The sequence below is a fragment of the Salvelinus sp. IW2-2015 genome, linkage group LG1 (genome assembly GCF_002910315.2).
Source record: "Salvelinus sp. IW2-2015 linkage group LG1, ASM291031v2, whole genome shotgun sequence".
Taxonomy (NCBI): Eukaryota; Metazoa; Chordata; class Actinopteri; order Salmoniformes; family Salmonidae; genus Salvelinus; species Salvelinus sp. IW2-2015.
The window spans coordinates 3,769,599-3,791,300 of record NC_036838.1 but is presented as its reverse complement, the minus strand read 5'-3'; the positions used below and the strand labels follow the sequence as shown (position 1 = coordinate 3,791,300).

The 21,702-nt window shown below is 46.1% G+C and overlaps 1 protein-coding gene and 2 pseudogenes across 2 annotated transcripts in view; all 3 read right to left on the bottom strand.

The window, feature by feature from the left end:
- The window catches only part of LOC111974324 (protein AF-17-like), a 28,789-nt pseudogene extending 25,029 nt beyond the window's left edge, over positions 1-3,760 (bottom strand).
- Positions 3,761-4,530: 770 nt separating this feature from the next.
- LOC111973548 (lysozyme g-like) lies at positions 4,531-9,115 on the bottom strand (annotated as a pseudogene).
- Positions 9,116-11,708: 2,593 nt separating this feature from the next.
- Positions 11,709-21,702, bottom strand: part of LOC111949523 (zinc finger protein Aiolos) — a 20,858-nt gene continuing 10,864 nt past the window's right edge. For both annotated transcript variants that reach the window (XM_023966816.2, XM_023966896.2), the window contains exons 4-8: positions 17,542-17,919; positions 16,914-17,081; positions 15,852-15,968; positions 14,717-14,836; positions 11,709-12,997 (exon numbers count right to left, since the gene is read on the bottom strand). In XM_023966816.2, coding sequence (XP_023822584.1) covers positions 12,330-12,997; positions 14,717-14,836; positions 15,852-15,968; positions 16,914-17,081; positions 17,542-17,919 — 1,451 coding nt within the window. In that variant the 3' untranslated portion in view covers positions 11,709-12,329. The remainder of the gene's footprint in view (positions 12,998-14,716; positions 14,837-15,851; positions 15,969-16,913; positions 17,082-17,541; positions 17,920-21,702) is intronic.

The following is a 21,702-nucleotide window of genomic DNA, read 5'->3' as shown; positions in this document are numbered from 1 at the left end:
GTGAAATAAAAAGTTAGACTACTCAAAAGGTACCTAATTGGTGGAACGAGCCAAATCTAGATGTCTGTAGGTGTATCCCAAATGGCATCCTATTCCCTATAGAGCGCACTCACTACCTTTGACCAGGGCCCATAGGGCTAAAAAGTAGTGCACTATACTCTGGGCTCTGGTCAAAAGTAGTGCACGACATAGAGAATAGGGTTCCATTTGGGACACAGCCTGTGTGATACTGTTCAACTGTATGGGCCTCAACAGTGCCCAGAGTCCAACCCTAGCCTGTCATTGATAGCAGGCTGTTATGAAACATTCTGCCCCCTTCCACACCTCGCTCCCCCACGGCTATTACCCAGACAGAGACAGAGGGGGCTGCCTGCCTAGCAACAGGTGCTGGACAAAAGAACAGCGGGCTCCTTACCTTTCTTCTCTTCTACCCCTCCTCTCCCCTTGTGAGCCATAAGTATCATGGGCCAAAGGGAAACAGAGAAACGGTATCTGGAGCTACTGTAAAGGAGGGTGGGTGGTGGGCTTATTGAACCTTCACTCATTGCCTGTGTCCCAAATGGCGYCCTATTCTCTGTGTAGTAAAGCTACCTTTGACCAGGCGCCCATAGGGGATAGGGTGCTATTTGGGACACGGCCATTGTCCAGTCAAACGCTCTCTAAGAATGCAGGGCAGCAAATCCGGATGAATGGCTCGGACAATCCAGAYCAGAGAGGTGCAAGCCATTTGCTGTAGCTGCCCCTGACACTGTAACATGAGACCACGACAAGACAAGCCCCCACTATTGTACGGCAGCAGGCGTCTACGTAGCTTCCCATTGACTCTAATAGAACTGTAATCCAATCATATAAAAGCTTTCGTTCCAAAAATCTTGTCTGGTGGGCATATGCTGTCTATAGATTTTTCCCACAGTAGCGATCACTCAAGACCATTAGGCCTAAAAGCATGCAGACTGTGGTGGGATACATGGCACATGACCGTCCAGATGCCAACTCTAAAAGAGATAACTTGCAGAGAGGCCTGAGGAAAAACTCTGGATGATCTCATGAAAGCTTTGCCTGTGCAAAAAWATATATTGTATACTAATGACTGCTTGCAAATCACAGAATCGGACAAAAATGCCCCCACACGTTTGTGTGGAATATTGAAGATAGGCACATAGATGGACAGCCATTTACTCTGGCTAAAGAAACGATATACCAAATGGATTACATCTTCATAGGCCTATAAAACGCATTTAAATGACGGTCAAAACATCCTTCACGAAGACAAACAGGCGTATCAAAGTTGACGTGAACAGTGAAGAATACCTGATGTATCTGTCGTGAGGGACGTACTGTAGTACGATAGGCTCCATGGTGAGAACGTTGGCAAACTGCACTCGGAATATAGAGTGCACAAACCACATGGGCCCAGCCTGGAGAGAGAACAGCCTCACATTAGTACACACACACACACACACACACACACACACACACACACACACACACACACACACACACACACACACACACACACACACACACACACACACACACACACACACACACACACACACAACACGCACACCCTGACGTGCATTACACACACATTAACACAAACACATCATATATTTGTAAGACAAGGGAAACGTGGAGGATGGCGGGATTGATGGAAAGTGGAGGATGAAGAATAAGGAAAGAAAGTCAGCCTCCATAGTAGATTACCTCCACTGTCTGTCCCTCTGAGGGCGCCATCTTTGGTGAGGGCACAGTCAACATCTCTGATGAGAAATGAGAGCCAACTCACAATAACAACTACGCACAGTAGCTTCAATAGCACACTGTACTACCAGTGTTAATTACTACAACAGGCAGGGGATTTGCTGTACATTGATAGACATGCAGTACATTACATTGATTTTGAATGAGTATACGGATAATATGTTGATATACTGGACATATATACTCACCACTCTGGCAGCTCTCTCCTGAGACTCACATTTTCGACAGAACCACGGTCCAGTGGGCACCTGGACGATTCCATAGCACGCTGTGACACACACACACAACACACCACACACACACACACACACAACACAACAACACACACACACACACACACACACAACCACACCACACACACACACACACCACACACACACATAAATAAAGACACAAAATACAGACATCTTTAGTCTACCACTCAAATGAATGAGACACAAACAAAGGAACAAAAACAGTTACCTAACTTATTAGTTATGTAACTAACTAACTTCTTGGTATACCTTCAACTTTTAATTAGTCTTTTTTTTACTGTTGAGAGCAAGCATCGAGTAAGTAAGTAGCCTTGCACGAGCCTTGGCTTGTACGAGGCGGAACGACTCATAGGAGAATGAGCCCGTCTCCTGTTTCTGTAGCGTGAAGCAGCTTGATGTACAAGTTCACCCCCCGGACAGGATGCTAGTCTATCACCGGGCTTTACCCCAAAAACTATCTCCTTAATGCYGAGTGCCAAGCAGAGATGCAGCAGGTCCCATTTCTACAGTCTTTGGTATGACTCGGGCGGGAATCAAACTCCCAACTTTTTCAGGACAGACACTCTTACCACAAGGCCACTGAATTGAGAGAAGGCATAGTCAGGGCATGAAGTTAAGTGTGACAATGATTTATAGATTTCTTGTCACAAATACTCTGAGATGAYCCAAATATTGATAGGCTATTGATGTAGGTCACCTTTTTCAAATAGTGGTGGTGTTTTGAATGCAGCCATAGTGGTTTTACTTGGCAAGACAGGCTGATTTATAATAATCTGACATTAATAACAGCTTATAAACTCAGATCGTATTGTGTGTCAGCTACATACGATATTGTTATTGATGTCTCCTACATAACACAACAAATAAAAGCCATGGGGGATATACTGTGAAGGTGTGTACAACTGTAMATATTTACACATTAAATCATAATTAATGGCTCTTATTCAAATCAATACTCATGGACATATTGAGTGGATACATTGTTGCATTGCTGAGATACAAAGATGTCAACAAAGAATGTGGATATATCGTTGAGGAAACAATTCATCCGCAAGGCCCGATAGGCCAGCAAGTCTGCTGCTCCAGTAGTAGCAAATGCTTCCTAACGGTGCGTAACTTTGTATCGAATAATAGCCATTCTACCAAAACCGCATTAGTCGGCGCCATAAGGGCTTGATGTAATTTTATATGTCTCCTCTCGCGCTCGCACCACGTCAACGCGTGTTAAAGGAAAACACCCCCTCCCACATAAACACAGACAGACCCGCACGCACGTAGGCACGCACCACCCCATCCTTCCCCCAATAGCGTAATTACATTGTAATATAGCAAGCTAGTTACCCTGGTGCACAGCGACGCTGCATCCGTGCCCATCACAGTATACAAGAGGATTTTCAGCCCAGCCTCGCTCATCGGAACACACGCAGCAACCTCCAACCATTTCCCGCATACTGTTCCCATACGGTATTTTATACGGTTTTGCGGCGACTTAAATCGCCAGTGTGTCAAGTAGTCCCTGACTTCAACGGTGTATCAAACATGGTAGTCGGTAGTCGTGCTACACTGCAATCAAGAATGACTTTCAGCGTGGGGTTCGGGTACAGCGAGTTTTCCGTGATGTCTTCCCGTCCCCCGTAGAACCGACGCAGTGCGCATGCCCACATCTGCAGAATAGTCTCACTGTGTGAAGATGACAATATTTCCATCCCTCGAAGTTGTATGTCCTCAGTTGTCCATGCTCAATGACAATATATATGCTCCCTTTCTACATTATAATGACAAAACAGCCCGATCTCCTGCTGTCGAAAAGCAATAATGACAGGTGTAGACTAAAGCATGCCTCTTCTCTTTGAACTGTGGATAAAAGCACTTTAAATGCATAGCGCCATCTTTAGGGATCAGAGAAAACACAAATGTCTAGGCCTACTAACCTAAATTGAATATCCAGACATAGTTTGAGGAAACTGTTAATATCATTCAGCAATATGTAGTCCAGGTCAACTACTTTGCCGATTTATTTAGAGACTTTATAACAACTATATCCAATATGTAGGCATATTAAAACGTATTATCATATTAATAGTCCATAAAACAGAATCAGATAACGTATGTTGTACTAGAGGCATTATAAAGTCTCATAATGATGGTTGCTTAATCAGAGGTCAATAAAATACAGTTGTAGGTTTATAATGCGTTTTATTAGGCACTTGTGTGATGTGTAATGTAAAGCATTGTTGTAAACCCTTCGACTGCAAAGCCTTACATGACTTATTACATGATCTTTCTCAGAAAGTGAAGGGAACTATAATGTTAGAGATTAATGCATAAACATGTGCAAAAAACAATACAATAATGTCTGTAATATCCTACAGATTACAACAGATTACAACTATTGTTTATGAGCATACAATTGCAATCCAAAGTTTTAATAGGAGATTATAGCAGAACTCAAAAACAGAAGATGTAATTCTCTTYCCTTGGARTGACAGACTGCCAGTCAACCTGTGAGACTTTAATAGCCATGCTTTTTGAAATATTGAGCTCTGGCTACAACATCATTGGAATAGTCAAGCCTTTTTCAAGGACAGCYTTTTTCCATCTACGTAACATTGCAAAAATCAGAAACTTTCTGTCCAAAAGTGATGCAGAAAAATTAATCCATGCTTTTGTCACTTCTAGGTTAGACTACTSCAATGCTCTACTTTCCGGCTACCYGGATAAAGCACTAAATAAACTTCAGTTAGTGCTGAACACGGCTGCTAGAATCTTGACTAGATTCTACATTTGATCGTATTACTCCAGTGCTAGCCTCTCTACACTGGCTTCCTGTTAAGGCAAGGGCTGATTTCAAGGTTTACTGCTAACCTACAAAGCATTACATGGGCTTGCTCCTACCTATCTTTGGTCCTGCCGTACATACCTACACGTACGCTACGGTCACAAGACGCAGGCCTCCTTATTGTCCCAAGAATTTCTAAGCAAACAGCTGGAGGCAGGGCTTTCTCCTATAGAGCTCCATTTTTATGGAATGGTCTGCCTACCCATGTGAGAGACGCAGACTCGGTCTCAACCTTTAAGTCTTTATTGAAGACTCATCTCTTCAGTAGGTCCTATGATTGAGTGTAGTCTGGCCCAGGAGTGTGAAGGTGAACATAAAGGCACTGGAGCAACGAACCGCCCTTGCTGTCTCTGCCTGGCCGGTTCCCCTCTCCACTGGGATTCTCTGCCTCTAACCCTATTACAGGGGCTGAGTCACTGGCTTACTGGTGCTCTTCCATGCCGTCCCTAGGAGGGGTGCGTCACTTGAGTGGGTTGAGTCACTGACGTGATCTTCCTGTCTGGGTTGGCGCCCCCCCTTCGGTTGTGCCGTGGCAGAGATCTTTGTGGGATATACTCGGCCTTGTCTCAGGATGGTAAGTTGGTGGTTGAAGATATCCCTCTAGTGGTGTCGGGGCTATGCTTTGGCAAAGTGGGTGGGGTTATATCCTGCCTGTTTGGCTCTGTCCGGGGGTATCGTCGCATGGGGCCACAGTGTCTTCCGACCCCTCCTCACCCTCCAGTATTTATGCTGCAGTAGTTTATGTGTCAGGGGGCAATAGTCAGTCTGTTATATCTGGACTATTTCTCCTGTCTTATCTGGTGTACTGTGTGAATTTAAGTATGCTCTCTCTCTCTCTCTCTCTCTCTCTCTCTCTCTCTGACCCTGTTGGTCATCTTTGAACATCTTGGCCATGTTCTGTTATAATCTCCATCCGGCACAGCCAGAAGAGGACTAGCCACCCCTCATAGCCTGGTTCCTCTCTAGGTTTCTTCCTAGAATCTGGCCTTTCTAGGGAGTTCTTCCTAGCCACCGTGCTTCTACACCTGCATTGCTTGCTGTTTGAGGTTTTAGGCTGGGTTTCTGTACAGCACTTTGAGATATCAGCTGATGTAAGAAGGGCTTTATAAATACATTTGATTTGATTTGAATAGTCCCCTYCAGTGGTTTTAGCGTCCACCTGCTCATATGAGGAGATGCTGCCAGGTCCCATATTGTAGGCTGCCAACGCCCCTGAAAAACACAAACACAATAGGTTAGTAGTTGCATACAGTACTACAACATGTATGATTCATCAGCTCAATCCAGAAGTGGGTCAGTAAATACCTTTCAGCTTCTGCTCCTTGGTCCAGTGAGGATATTTTTTCTCAACATCTGAATAGRAGCCAGCCAAAATCTGTGCGCCTTGTTCGATATGCTCCTGACTGTCCCATGCCCCCTGTGGACGGTGGCAGCGCTTGTCAACCTAGAAAAACTTAGACATGACCTCCTGGGAAGCARTTGCACAGTGGGTAAAAAAACRTTTGAAATTAAACAACCAGATTACAATAATGGGTGTACAAATGACGTCTCTACAACCTGCATACAATCATGATTGTAATTATGTTATTTCAACCCCTGATCCAGAGTCTCACATTCATTCTCACGCAAATGTTTATATTACCTGTAGTAGCCCATGGACATTTGCATTGTCCCCTGAGCCATTGACCAGTCCTGTCCCACCCCTGGACTCTAGAGATGACACCACCGAGGACAGCTGGGTCCACTCCATACTTTTGCCCTGCATTGGTGATGCGGCCCTTGTACTTGTCCACATAGGGGCGATCGCTCTTTGCCATTTCATGAGATGCTGACACACCTTGAGAATTGATTGCAAAGAAGAATAAGAATGTTATTACCATTCTGTGTTTGCTTTTCTATGACATTGAATTATTAGATGAATGTGTGTGTGACATGGTTAAGGTCTTGCCCAGGAATAAGCTAAAAACGTGCTAATTAACAGCCAAGCCCCACCCATAATTGCAACAAGCTGCACCTTGAGACACACAGATAGACCTGGGCATTAATGAAGACATAACCATGTCACATATAGACTAGCAATATTGATTATTTATGTGTACTGAATTTATACATACAGTACCAGTCAAAAGTTTGGACACACCTTCTCATTCCAGGCTCTTTCTTTCTTTTTACTATTTTCTACATTGTAGAATAATAGTCAAGACAYCAAAACTATGAAATAACACACATGGAATCATGTAGTAACCAACAAAAAAGTGTTAAACAAATATTTGAGATTCTTCAAATTAGCCACCGTTTGCCTTGGTGACAGCTTTGCACACTCTTGGCATTCTCTCAACCAGCTTCATGAGGTAGTCACCTGGAATGCGTTTAAATTAACAGGTGTGCCTTGTTAAAAGTTAATTTGTGGAATTTCTTTCCTTCTAAAATGAATGCGTTTGAGCCAATCAGTTGTGTTGTGACAAGGTAKGGGTGGTATACAGAAGACAGCCCTATTTGGTAAGGCAAGAACAGCTCAAATAACCAAAGAGAAATGACAGTCCATCACTACTTTAAGACATGAAGGTCAGTAAATCTGGAAAATATCAAGAACTTTTCAAGTTTCTTCAAGTGCAGTCGCAAAAACCATCAAGCGCTATAATGAAACTGGCTCTCATGAGGAACGCTACAGGAAAGGAAGACYCAGAGTTACCTCCGCTGCAGAGGATAAATTCATTAGAGTTAACTGCACCTCAGATTGCAGCGCAAATACATTTTTCACAGAGTTCAAGTAACAAACACATCTCAACATCAACTGTTCAAAGGAGACTGCGTGAATCAGGCCTTTATGGTCGAATTGCCACAAAGAAGCCACTACTAAAGACACCAATAAGAAGAAGAGACTGGCTTTGGCCAAGAAACACGAGCAATGGACATTAGACAGGTGGAAATCTGTCCTTTGGTCTGCTTAGTCCAAATTTGAGATTGTTGGCTCCAACCGCCGTGTCTTTGTGAGACGCAGAGTAGGTGAACGGATGATCTCTGCATGTGTGGTTCCCACCGTGAAGCATGGAGGAGGAGGTGTGCTGGTGACACTGTCTGTGATTTCTTTAGAATTCAAGGCACACTTAACCAGCATGGCCACCACACAATTCTGCAGTGATACACCATCCCATCTGGTTTGCTCTTAGTGGGACTATCATTTGTTTTTCAACAGGACAATAACCCAAAACACACCTCCAGGCTGTATAAGGGCTACTTGACCAAGGAGAGTGATGAGTGCTGCCTCAGATTATTATATATATTTTTTAAATTCAACCTTTATTTAACTAGGCAAGTCAGTTAAGAACAAATTCTTATTTACAATGACGGCCTACACCGGCCAAACCCGGACGACGCTGGGACAATTATGCGCCGCCCTATGGGACTCCCAATCACAGCCGGCTGTGATACAGCCTGGATTCGAACCAGGGTGTCTGTACTGACGCCTCTAGCACTGAGATGCAGTGCCTTAGACCGCTGYGTCACTCGGGAGATTACCTGGCCTCCACAATCACCCGACCTCAATCCAATTGAAWTGGTTTGGGATGAGTTGGACAGCAGAGTGAAGGAAAAGCAGCCAACAAGTGCTCAGCATTTGTGCGAACTCCTTCCAGACTGTTGGAAAAGCATTCCTCATGAAGCTGGTTGAGAGAATGCCAAGAGTGTGCAAAGCTGTCATCAAGGAAAAGGGTGGCTACTTTGGAGAATATCAAATATCAAATATATTTTGATTTGTTTAACACTTTTTTTGTGTTATTTCATAGTTTTGATGTCTTCGCTATTATTCTACAATGTAGAAAATAGTAAAAATAAAGAAAAACTCTTGAATGGGTAGGTGTGTCCAAACTTTTGACTGGTATTGTATATATAACAGTTGTCAGAAACCACATACCACTGGAACCTTTCCCGTCAGCATTTGCTGTTGCCCATGAGGCACCGGTAGTGTCAACTCTCCTAATGTCGCCGTAACGATTTGCTAAAATAAAGACAATTATTTATTATTTGAGTGCATACTAACTCATACCACAACATAATCATTGATGGTTATTTTTCAATAAGCCATGCTGTGGGCTTATATTCCAGACACAATGTTTAGAGAGTTCTACTACACACACAGGCAATTCACATCCTACAAATACAGAAAGATATGACAGGATCTTTTATTAACTGGTTTTAGAAAAATTACAACTACAATATTATGCAGAATTCATGATAGAGCTGAATAAAGCTCACCCATGTTGATGTTTTCTCTTAAAATTCTTGAAACTGGAAGATCCTCAAAATGATTCAAGCGTGGCTGTTTCACTGATAACTGACCTTGTTGAGAAAGTTCAGTTTGTACATCTTCGTGGACACAGTGGGATTTCCCTTTATATAGGCAGGTCTTGATGAACCATCTGACTTCATAGAAATCATGTCTGAGTCCAGAAACAACCCAATCCTCCCTACTAGGTCAAACTGAAACTGAAAACAATGATTTGAGTGGACATAGTAGGAAATGCATGCTAGAAATCTAAATTGAGCAAGGTTCCTAATTTTAACAGAACAATAGCCCCCAGCCAATAAAATGGACCACAGGGATATTAAAGGGATAGTTCACCTAAATTACAAAATTACACATTTGTTTCCTTACCTTGAAAACTATTTATGGAAATAATTACTTTTGTGATTTTTTGTGAACTATCAATATTCTTCTCAAACTCTTTATTTGTGTAATTATCAATCAAAGCAATTTCTTGGATGAAAATAAGTTAGACCTTGATTCAGTCAGTAGATGTCACTGTGAGCCCTATTCCATTGTGCATCGTATGTTCTCCATGGTCAATGTATTACTTCTGTCTCTCACAGGAGGCTGTTGGCACCTTAATTGGGGAGAACTGGCTTGTGGTAATGGCTGGAGTGGAATCAGTGGAATGGTATCAAATACGTCAAACACATGGTTTCCAGGTGTTTAATGCCATCCCATTTGCTCTGTTCTGGACAATATTATGAGCAGTTCTCCTCTCAGCAGCCTCCACTGCTCTCTGTGTAAGTAAATTGCTGCTGGGTAACTTGTTTTAAACTTGTAGAAGACAGGGAGACAGGGAACTTTACAGGGACACTTGGGCAGATGGAGAAAGTTAGACAAAAGACTGGGTCATCAAACAAGGGAAGTAACAATGACTGGATGTATGCTTTTCTACCATTGACACCCACCCCACCTCTCTACCCTTYTATACTCCCCTTTCAACTTAGGAGTCAGTTCTGTTGTTTCTATTACAGTTTACTCTCAACATGGAAAAATATATACTTAGCATCATTGTTTTCAATGCAGAGACATACAAACCTGTCATCTTTACAATAAACAACCTGATAAGCATATCTGGGCATATTCATTGAGAGCACAGCCTGCTTTAGAAGTATCAAGTCTCTTCACTTAACTCTAAATTGAGAGAGAGAGAGAGAGAGAGAGAGAGAGAGAGAGAGAGAGAGAGAGAGAGAGAGAAAGGGGAAATGAGTGCTGATGGAAAGGACAGATAAAGAGATGTCAGCAGCTGGATGAGAATCACACCTCTTCTGGTGGTCTGACGCCGGCCCGAGCAGTGAGTCGTGACTGACTGTGTCCCTGGTCTGTCTGATATGTGGCTGGCTCGTCAACTTATTGCCTGCTTACTGTTACTGATACGACTAGGGAGTCTGATTAGTCTAGCTATATGTACATATCTAACTCCATGACCTCGTTCTTACCTCTGCGCAATGACTCGGTACTGGTACCCCGTGTAAATAGCCAAGTTATCATTACTCATTGTGTATTTATTCCTTGTGTTATTATTTTTGTATTTTTCTATAATTTCAATTTTCTTCTCTCCGTGTTGTTGGGAAAATCTGTAAGTAAGCATTTCACTGTTAGTCTACACCTGTTGTCATGAGGTATGTGAGTTGGCCCTAAGGTTACTGGTGTGACTGATTGATACTCAGGTGAAGGTGGACATAAGCAGTTTCGATTGGTTTGAGTATTTCTTATCTGGATTGGGGTAGGCAAGTTCTTTCCTAAGGGACCTTCTGCCCTTTGGGAATTGCTTACTGTGTGCCAGACTTCTAGTTTCATATTGATTTGAACTGAAGACGTATAGCGTAGCAGGAGAGCAAGACTATTGACTGGGTGACGAACCACAGTAGTGACCTGCTTTAGCCACAAAAGCAGAATGATATCTATCAGTGAATTGCACCAGCCTCCGGGTTGGACAATGGATCTCAAAATCCCATAAGGTGATTGGAACATTCCCCCAAATCAAATCAAGTGTGTTTTTACATTTTGCTCCCACCTGCCATATCTTTAGCCAACTTTTACATGCAAGCACAGTTCCCCATTAAAGTCACACTGTATGTACATAAAACACAGCTGAAACATTGGTATTAATGAAAAATAATCAAGCAGCAATAAATTATAATTCCTACTATCAATCCTACATGCTCTTTATTAATGACTGTCTACTTGTGCAATAAGCAGAGCCACAGAACATGTCTACAGAGCAGTCTCTCACAGCACGTGTTCACAGCACAACATCTCCTTAACTTCTGGGAGCGCTAGATAAATACTGTAARTTGAAATCCAGGACAGAGAAACAGTTTGACTTTGAGGAGTTGTGAAGAGGGGAGTGTATTGTGAAGTGCTGTCTTTCTTTGAAGCTGTGAACTTCTCAAACCACAGCCTAAAACGAAACACATGACCTTTGAGATCATAAGGATAGTTTTTTTTTTTTTTTTTTTGCACATAGACTATTAAGAAGACGTATTTGTCTGTAGTGACGCTTKCTACTTCTTTCACAAGGTACAGTCCACACATTAGCTTTAATTCTCTTTTTTTATTTTCGAACCTCAGCACAGTTAACAGGAAAACAAATGTACAGCAGAGTCTGTCAGTCAGCTTACAGTGAACGTAAAATGTACTCAGTACTATGTCCTACTACTACTGCTGTACATACAGAGGACATTTGGACATACTGTAGTTTATCACATCCTAAAAGCAGCAGGCATGGCAAAGGTAATGCCAAATATTGACTGCCTATTACCACTTCTATTGACACTATTGACACTTTTGTTGAATAGTCATCAAAAAKAAAAKAAACAATATATWTWTTTTTWAAGTTATTCCGTGGCTTAGTGAAGCAGAATAAAATGTAGTCCCACATAAAACATACATTTCCATCATTTTAGATGGAAAAATAAACTCTATAAAACATTTTAAATGCTACTTTACTGAAATGCTACATTTCTTTGTGTTTGTGTGTGGTAATACTGGTGCTAATTAAAAACAAAAAGGAAAGTCCCTGAGATACTTTTTGTGTGTATATAATGTATATACACAATTCATGTGTGTAAGTGTATAAATGTGTATGCATTATTCCGTTTAGGAGTCTGACTACATGTATGGGTGTATGTGTGTGTTCACGTGCACATGTGTGTCTACACTACTTCAACTCCAGGCGGTGCTCGCCACGTGCAATGTGTGAGGAGAACTCGTAGCGGTCCCGGCTGCGGTGGCCACATACATTGCACTCCAGTGGGTCACGGAAGCCATGGCAGCCCATGTGGATGGTGAACATGACGTAGTCCAGAAACCACACCCTGCAGTGACCGCAGGGGTACACCGCCCCCGCTCCTGTACCTACCCCAACCCCTACCTCCCCCTCGCTCCTTACCACCCTCAGAGCCTCTAGGGGGGGCATGGGGAGCGCGTGGGCCTGGGTATGGGGGTGTGAGAGGCTGTTGTGGGGACTGGGCCCCATCAGGTGCCCCAGGTTGTAGATGAGAGGCTGGGAGAGCTGGGCCCGATCGGCTTGGAGTGAGTCCATGCTAGGGTGGCCCTGGTTGGGCCGGGGCAGGTAGGCGAGACCGGTGCTCTGCTGCTGCTCCAGCTTGTGACCATTGGTGAGGGCCAGGGGGCTCATGTCAGCGCGGCTCAGGGGGATGGGGTAGGCCCTGTGGGGGGAGGCAGAGTCAGGGTCCTGGCCTGTGTAGAGGGGCTGGTGGATGTGGTGGTTCTCGGATCCTGGGGAGGTGAGGGGAGGGTCCATGACGTCAGAGCGGTGGATCAACTCCCTGTTGAAGCTCAGGTCCAGACACACGCCGTTGTCCCCTGGATCACCCACACAGAGAGAGACACCTCAGCACTCACTCACTCACTCACTCAGCACTGTGCATTAACCCAGAGCCAAAAATACATCAACTGTATATCTCTCTATATACAGTATATACATATGGCCATATACTGTATATACATATATCTCTATATAAATGGCTCTGCAGTAACCATTTGGCTGACAGAAAAGAGCCAGAGATGTGCAGTGGAGAGGGAGCCACAAGATAGCCACCTCCACTAACTATAAGGAGCTTCAGCAGCAAAAGAGCAAGCTTGGTCACACTTGAAGAAAAAAAGCACATTCTGTACAATTGAAATCTTGATAGCTCGTACAATAGAGAACTAGCAGGCAGACGCTGACCCTGTAGATAAACGAGCTTCTTACCACAGAACAACACTAAGAGGGCGTGACAGGACAGAGAATCTGTGTCCCAAACGTCACCCTGTTCTCTATATAGTGCATTATGGAATAGGGTGCCATTTGGTGAACTATAGGGAATAGGGTGCCATTTAGGACAGACACAGAGACGAGGAGGAGACGAAGAGGCCTCTCAGTCTCCACTGCTGCAGCTGCTGTTCCACCACAAGAGGAGACGGAGGCATCTGCTCACGTTTCGCGCTCTCGCCTGTTTTCAACAATGTGGTCGAACACACCACCTCTCTTTTCCTCCTGTGGTCGTTATATTGCAAGATTTCAGTTCATTTGTCAGGGTGATGGGTGATAGGAGGATCTCTTTAGGCCAGACGCTTTGCTGTTTCTTTGCAGCGACTCGAATTCTGAAACTAAACACTTTATGATAAGCGGAGACGCTTGACAAGAAAGTGTGACCTGGGTATAGGAAATGGATACAACGCCTTAGGGTTTGGGAAGTCAACGTGATGACAAATCACTCATTTACTGAAACTGACGCTTTTCAAACACTCAGCAGTAGTAGTAGTGTAGACGTTTCAATTCAATGAAGCACTACAACTTGGATGTTTATACTTGTCAGTTTGTGTGTGAGAGAGTTCCAGTGTGCAAAAGGCACATTTCCCACGATTGCTTCATGTTATTGGCATTCTATTCCTATGCGTGGTTAACCATACCCACCTAACATATACATCAGGCAGGGAAATTAGGGCAGTGGTCTACCACCCTATGGCGCGGTGCAGCAGATGAGGCTGCCATTCTGCCCAAAATTCCTGCTTTGCAAGCAAAGCAAGGGGGGACAGGAGTACTGCATAGATAGAGAGACAGATAGACAGATAGAGAGAGACAGCGAAAGAGACAGACAGACAGACATGTAGCTTAGACAGACAACGATATGATACACTTAAAACTTATATTTGTTTTAATTAAATGCAACACTAATACAATAATAGCAGCAGCAGCAAGTAGCAAAGGGTCAAATTATTGTAAAAACCTGACAGGTGCAGCAATGAAGCCAGTAATCAGAGACCCATTACACACAGACATACAATTAATCAAATTGCTATTGAATTACCAAATGAGCAATTTCTCAAAAGAGTAATCAACCATCAGTCTAGTCACAAAGTAATCATCAAATCAAAATTGCAATTGCTAATTTTGTTTGAATGATTATATATATATATATCTTTTAAAACATCCACGGTTTTTACCGCCCACACACTCGCCCATGCCTAGTTAACCCTACCAAGGTGACAACCTGCGAGACAGTTGAACTGTAAGTGAGGAATGAGTCAGACTGGTCTTACCAGTGAACTTCTGTGGCATAGAGCTCTTGCGTTTGGCTACGTTGCTCGCCAACCTGTCCAGGAGCAGAGCGCGCTCCGTGCCCATGTGAGTAGTCCTGGACACGTGGGTGTCCTCACCGGCTGAGAGATACACAGAGAGAGAGAGAGAGAGAGAGGACTCTTAGCAGTACAGAGGTACAGTAGGGACAGAGAGTGTGCTTTCTGTCCACGGTGCTGCAACTGTCCACTGCCTCGAGCATTTGAGGTTGTGAAATGATCTTTTTCTTTTACAGGACTAACAAACAAAATGACTTTAAAATGAAACTCACCCTCAGAGAAACCAATGAAAAATTGATCGCAGCCAAGATAACAAAGCCTGTGACCTCACTTCCTGGTGTTTTGCCTCATCGACTAGTGAGGCCTGCAGGAGGAAGACCGCAGGTCGAGGATGTGCTTCCTCACCACACGCTATCTATCTGCCGTACTTACGACATTYAACCGACCACAAAACAAYAGAGTATTGTTTGTGTCGCAACCGTCTTGGCTGTCCACCATGGCAGGCAAACAGATTTCTGGGGGGTGTGCAGTCAGATCACGACACTGAGACATTTGTCCTACATCTCTTCTGACTGACTTCCCCTCTGGTGTCCTTACATCACAACGTCTCCCACAGAAACAGCCACAACCTATTTAGCTCTAATGGTGGGCTAACTTACGACCATGAACTCAATGGAATGAAGCTACACAACTCTGCAGCCAGCAAATGTGTATGTGTGTATGCGTGTGTGCACAAATGTGTGAGTAGATAACAGAATGTGCACACATCTGAGTGTAAGTGAGTGCCTGTGAATCGTAGTCGTGTGTGAATGCCTGTGAATGTAGTGTGTGTGTGTGTGTGTGTGTGTGTGTGTGTTGTGTGTGTGTGTGTGTGTGTGTGTGTGTGTGTGTGTGTGTGTGTGTGTGTGTGTGTGTGTGTGTGTGTGTTTGTGTGTGTGTGTGTGTGTGTGTGTGTGTGTGTGTGTGTGTGTGTGTTTGCATGAGTAAAGTGTATATGTGTGTATGTCTAAGCGTTTGTGTAAGTGTGTATATGTGTGGTGTCTGAAGTGTGTGTGTGTGTGTAACAGAGGGTATGTAGGAGTGTCCCGGGGCCTCTCACCTCTCTCAGCGTTGCCTTTGTTCTGGATGTACACATGGCACCTCTCTCGGTGCTCTTCAAGAGAGCTGCGCTGCTTGTAACTGCGACCGCAGTGGTTGCACTTGTAGGGCTTCTCTACTGTGAGAAAAGAGTTTCAGTTAAAACTACAAACTCCCACTTCAAACCATCATACACTTTGCTTACTGAGGCTGTTGTTAAATAATGGGGCAACYACAATCTCTGCAAGAACCTCCTTTATTTTTGTTGTTGTTGTATTTTACCCCCTTTTTCTCCCAWTKTTTWWAAATCTAGTCTCATCGCCGCAACTCCCCAATGGGCTCGGGAGGCGAAGGTGGAGTCATGCGTCCTCCGAAACACGATCCGCCAAACCGCGCTCCTTAACACCCGTCAGCTTAACCCGGAAGCCAGCCGCACCAATGTGTCAGAGGAAACACCGTTCAACTGGCAACCGCCGGCCCGCCACAAGAAGTCGCTAGAGYGCGATGAGCCAAGTAAAGCCCCACCGGCCAAACCCTCCCCTAACCTGGACGACGCTGGGCCAATTGTGCTCCGTCCTCACACCCTAAATTCCCAATCTGGCCCTCAAACCATCACGGTCACCTAATAATCCCCAGTTTACGATTGGCTCATTCACCCCCCTCCTCTCCCCTGTAACTATTCCCCAGGTCGTTGCTGTAAATGAGAACGTGTTCTCAGTCATCTTACCTGGTAAAATAACGGATAAATAAAAAGAAAAAAAGAAATATGGGACTCCCGGCTACGGCCGGTTGTGGCACAGCCCGGRAAATGAACCTGGGTCTGCGCCACTCAGGAGGCCTCAAGAACCTCCTTTAAATGAGCGTCACTGACAGCCCCAACGTGAAGTGGTATATCTAAATAACTGTGTGCAGACAGGTTATAGGTACCTACGTGTGTGTGTGTTTGCATGTGTACACATATATTTTGTGTACGTGTGTGAGTAAGTGCGAACAGGTGGAAAATAACTGAGTTTGTGTTATTATAATATGCATGTGTGGTCATACATATGTAAACGCAGGTGGCACACAGATGGTGGATAGGTACTTGAGTGAGTGCGCAGGTGTCCGCTGAGGGCGTCTCGTCTGCGGCAGGCGTAGCTGCACATAGGGCACTTGAAGGGCTTCTCCCCGGAGTGCAGTTTGATGTGGCGAAGCAGGTTTCCCTTCTGGGTGAAGGAGGCACCACACTGGCTGCAGTGGAAYGGACGTTCACCTGGGTGTAGGAAAAAACCGAAGGATCCTATGTCATGGAGAAACTCTGTCAACGCTGCCAAGACTTACTGATACAGTAGTTATGTAGCATATAGTTGAGCTACTGTGGTACGTTTACTGGTATGTATTACTCAGTAGTWCTGTGACTAAATAGGAGTAACACTTGGTTTGTTCCACACGTCYAATAAAGCAGACCATTGAGTGAAGTGTAATTACTGTGTTATAGCAGATGTTGAAATGGTATTTTATCAGTACTAGGGCAAGAGATGTAGAGTACATGTAAAGTCARATGTGTCCATTCAAAGTGTAACGCATGAGTCACTGTACATATTGAAACACAAATCTTATAATCAAACACCTTGATCTACTAAGTTTATCAAAGCCACAATGCCACAGTGTTATATAACAAAAAACACCATTATTTAAGATCAGGGTTGGTTTGGCTGTGTTACTCTGCTCACCGGTGTGGCTTCGCTTGTGCACGAGCAGCACATTGATGCTGACGCAGGACAGGCCACAGATGTCACAGTTGAGCTTGCCTGCTGCCTGGCTGCGGGGTTCTGCTGCGTACAACGAGGAGTTGGTGTGGGCGTCCTGCGGGTCTGTGCTCTCATACTTTACATAATCTGCCAGAGACAGGTCCTGTGGTTCGTTAAGGGTTTCTCCCTCTTCCTCCCCTTCCCCCTCTTCTTCTCCTTCGTCTTCCTCATCCCCTTCCTTCTCCTCTTCTTCCTCTTCTTCATAAAGGTAATTGTCTCGTTCACCTTCTTCTTCACTCTTGGGGTACTGATCGTCATTGTCGTCATACTCTTCCCTCTCAGTTTTCACGGGAACCCCATCTAGGAAGGAGGGGAGAGAAAGAGAGGGTTAAATATATTTCCCTCTTGGTTATTTGACTTCATGAGCACCTGGAGCTAATTGCATGAAACTAGTTGTGACTGGTCTATGGTGGTAAAACAACATAAAAAAATATATTTGGGGGATTTTTGNGTAAAACAACATAAAAAAATATATTTGGGGGATTTTTGACTAGTCTTATTTCAGCTGACCGGTTTCATAAACAGACTGGCTGACTTTAAATGGGCAATCGGCAGTTGCTACATTCATTTTTGGACTTATAAATGAATTATATGTGCACATTGATTCTTGAAGAATATAACTTGCAAATGCCTCATGAGCTCAGTTCAACTGTCGTAGCCCATCAGAACCCAAAATATAAGCTTGTTTTACTCCAATGTTTGTAAACAAAGAACATGTAAACAAACACTGTATAGCCTCAAAACATGGTTAAAACCATCATTTTGATATCATGGATGGTCAATTCTTGCATCCATAGCTCTGCCTATGAATTTGAGAGTGATTACATTTCTCCATCCCCATCCCTCTGCTTTTTACAGAACCAGGGGTGAGGAGCTGGCTTTGTTATTGTTTCTACTGCTGATTACCACTTTAAACCCCAAAAGTTATTATTTTGTCCACTGCCAGTGTGCGAAGAGAAAAATGCCGGTCTATGCTGTAAAACCTATCTAATGATTCTACATGCAGTTTTCTGCAAATATGGACATAAAAAAAGCTTTCCAGCTAACACACGAGAACCAGATGTTTCATAGAGCTTGGTGAGARCGTGGTCTGTCCTATGGTTATTTTACACACAACCTTCCCACAACTTTCTGGGAATGGTGCAGGATAGTTGCTTGGCTTTGGAACATTCTCAGCACATTTAAGGAACATGACAAAAAAATTATAATACAATTCTTGGTGTTTCATTTCCTTAACAGAATGTTTCCTAAAAGTTCAACCATGGTTACATTTTATTTCAATGTTAGTAATGTTCTAGGAACCTTCTCCAAATGGTTTGTCATTGGGTGTAACGACTTTCCTCTTCTTCTGACGAGGAGTAAGAGATATTGGACCAATGTGCAGCGTGGTAAGTGTCCATTTTAATATGAAAAACTGAACACTACAAAAATACAAAATAACAAAGTGAATGAACAAATGAAAATCGAAACAGCCCCGTATGGCGCAAACACAGACACAGTACCCCCCCTGCCGGTCTATGCTGTAAAACCTATCTAATGATTCTACATGCAGTTTTCTGCAAATATGGACATAAAAAAAGCTTTCCAGCTAACACGCATTCTAAGAACCAGATGTTTCATAGAGCTTGGTGAGAGCGTGGTCTGTCCTATGGTTATTTTACACACAACCTTCCCACAACTTTCTGGGAATGGTGCAGGATAGTTGCTTGGCTTTGGAACATTCTCAGCACATTTAAGGAACATGACAAAAAAATTATAATACAATTCTTGGTGTTTCATTTCCTTAACAGAATGTTTCCTAAAAGTTACCCATGGTTACATTTTATTTCAATGTTAGTAATGTTCTAGGAACCTTCTCCAAATGGTTTGTCATTGGGTGTAACGACTTTCCTCTTCTTCTGACGAGGAGTAAGAGATATTGGACCAATGTGCAGCGTGGTAAGTGTCCATTTTTAATATGAAAAACTGAACACTACAAAAATACAAATAACAAAGTGAATGAACAAATGAAAATCGAAACAGCCCCGTATGGCGCAAACACAGACACAGTACCCCCCCCCCCCCAAAGGTGCGGACTCCGGCCGCAAAACCTGAACCTATAGGGGAGGGTCTGGGTGGGCATTTACCGCGGTGGCGGCTCTGGAGCGGGACGTGGACCCCACTCCACCTAGTCTCGGCCCACTTATGTGGCACCTTAGGAGTAGCGACCGACCCTCGCCACCGACTCCGGATTGGAGACCCTAGTAGAGGGCACCACTGGACTGAGGAGCGCCTCTGGACTGACGGGCGCCTCTGGACTGACGGGCGCTCTGGACTGACGGGCGCCTCTGGACTGACGGGCGCTCTGGACTGACGGGCGGCTCAGGCGGTTCCTGACTGGGGCGGCTCAGGCGGCTCCTGACTGAAGGACGGCTCAGGCGGCTCCTGACTGAAGGGCGGCTCGGGCGGCTCCTGACTGAAGGGCGGCTCGGACGGCTCGACTGAAGGGCGGCTCGGGCGGCTCTGACTGAAGGGCGGCTCGGGCGGCTCCTGACTGAAGGGCGGCTCCTGACTGAGGGCGGCTCGGGCGGCTCGGACTGAAGGGCGGCTCAGGACAGACGGGCGGCTCGGGCGCTCAGGACAGACGGGCGGCTCGGGCAGCTCAGGACAGACGGGCGGCTCGGGCGGCTCCTGACTGAAGGGCGGCTCCTGACTGAAGGGCGGCTCGGGCGGCTCCGGACTGAAGGGCGGCTCGGGCGGCTCAGGACAGACGGGCGGCTCGGGCGGCTCGGACAGACGGGCGGCTCGGGCGGCTCAGGACAGACAGGCGGCTCGGCGGCTCAGGACAGACGGGCGGCTCAGGACAGACGGGCGGCTCGGCGCTCAGGACAGACGGGGCGCTCTGGCGGCTCAGGACAGACGGGCGGCTCGGGCGGCTCAGGACAGACGGGCGGCTCAGGAACAGACGGGCGGCTCGGGCGGCTCAGTACGACGGGCGGCTCGGGGCTCCTGACTGAAGGGCGTCGGGCGCTCCGGACTGAAGGGCGGCTCGGGCGGCTCAGGACAGACGGGCGGCTCGGGCGCTCAGGACAGACGGGCGGCTCGGGCGGCTCAGGACAGACGGGCGGCTCTGGCGGCTCAGGACAGACGGGCGGCTCGGCGGCTCAGGACAGACGGGCGGCTCAGGACAGACGGGCGGCTCGGGCGGCTCCTGACTGAAGGGCGGCTCCTGACTGAAGGGCGGCTCGGGCGGCTCCGGACTGAAGGGCGACTCGGGCGGCTCAGGCAGACGGCGCTCGGGCGTCAGGACAGAGGGGCTCGGGCGGCTCAGGACAGACGGGCGGCTCGTGCGGCTCAGGACAGACGGGCGGCTCGGCGCTCAGGACAGACGGGCGGCTCGGGCGGCTCAGGACAGACGGGCGGCTCGGGCGGCTCAGGACAGACGGGCGGCTCAGGACAGACGGGCGGCTCAGGACAGACGGGCGGCTCAGGACAGACGGGCGGCTCGGGCGGCTCACAGTACAGACGGGCGGCTCTGGCTTGAGAGAAGACCTGGAGGGAGGAGACGGAGAGAAAGCCTGGTGCGTGGGGCTGCCACAGGACCCACCAGGCTGGGGAGACCTACAGGAGGCCTGGTGTTTGGAGGAGGCACCGGAAGGACCGGGCTGTGGGGAGCACTGGAGCTCTGGTGCGCAGCCTTAGCACCACTCCCCAGGCTGGATGACTACTCTAGCCCGGACCCTCCAGATTGCAGGCACAGGTTGAACCGGGCTGTGGGTCACTGGAGATCTGGTGCATCCTACGCGCACCTCTCCCTTAGGTTCAATTCCCACATTCGCCCGGCACGAGCGGAGCGCAGGCATAGGACGCACTGCCCCCTCCCAGCGCCCCGGAGACACAGCACGCAGAGCCGGCGCGGATACCCTGGACCGAAACGGCGTACCGGAGACCAGACACGCTGAGCCGGCACAATACGCCCTGGCTGGATGCCCACACTCGCATGACACTTTCGGGGGCTGTCCTATAGCGCACCGGGCTATGGGCGCGTACTGGCGACACCGTGCGCTTAACCGCATAACACGGTGCCTGACCAGTTAACGGCTG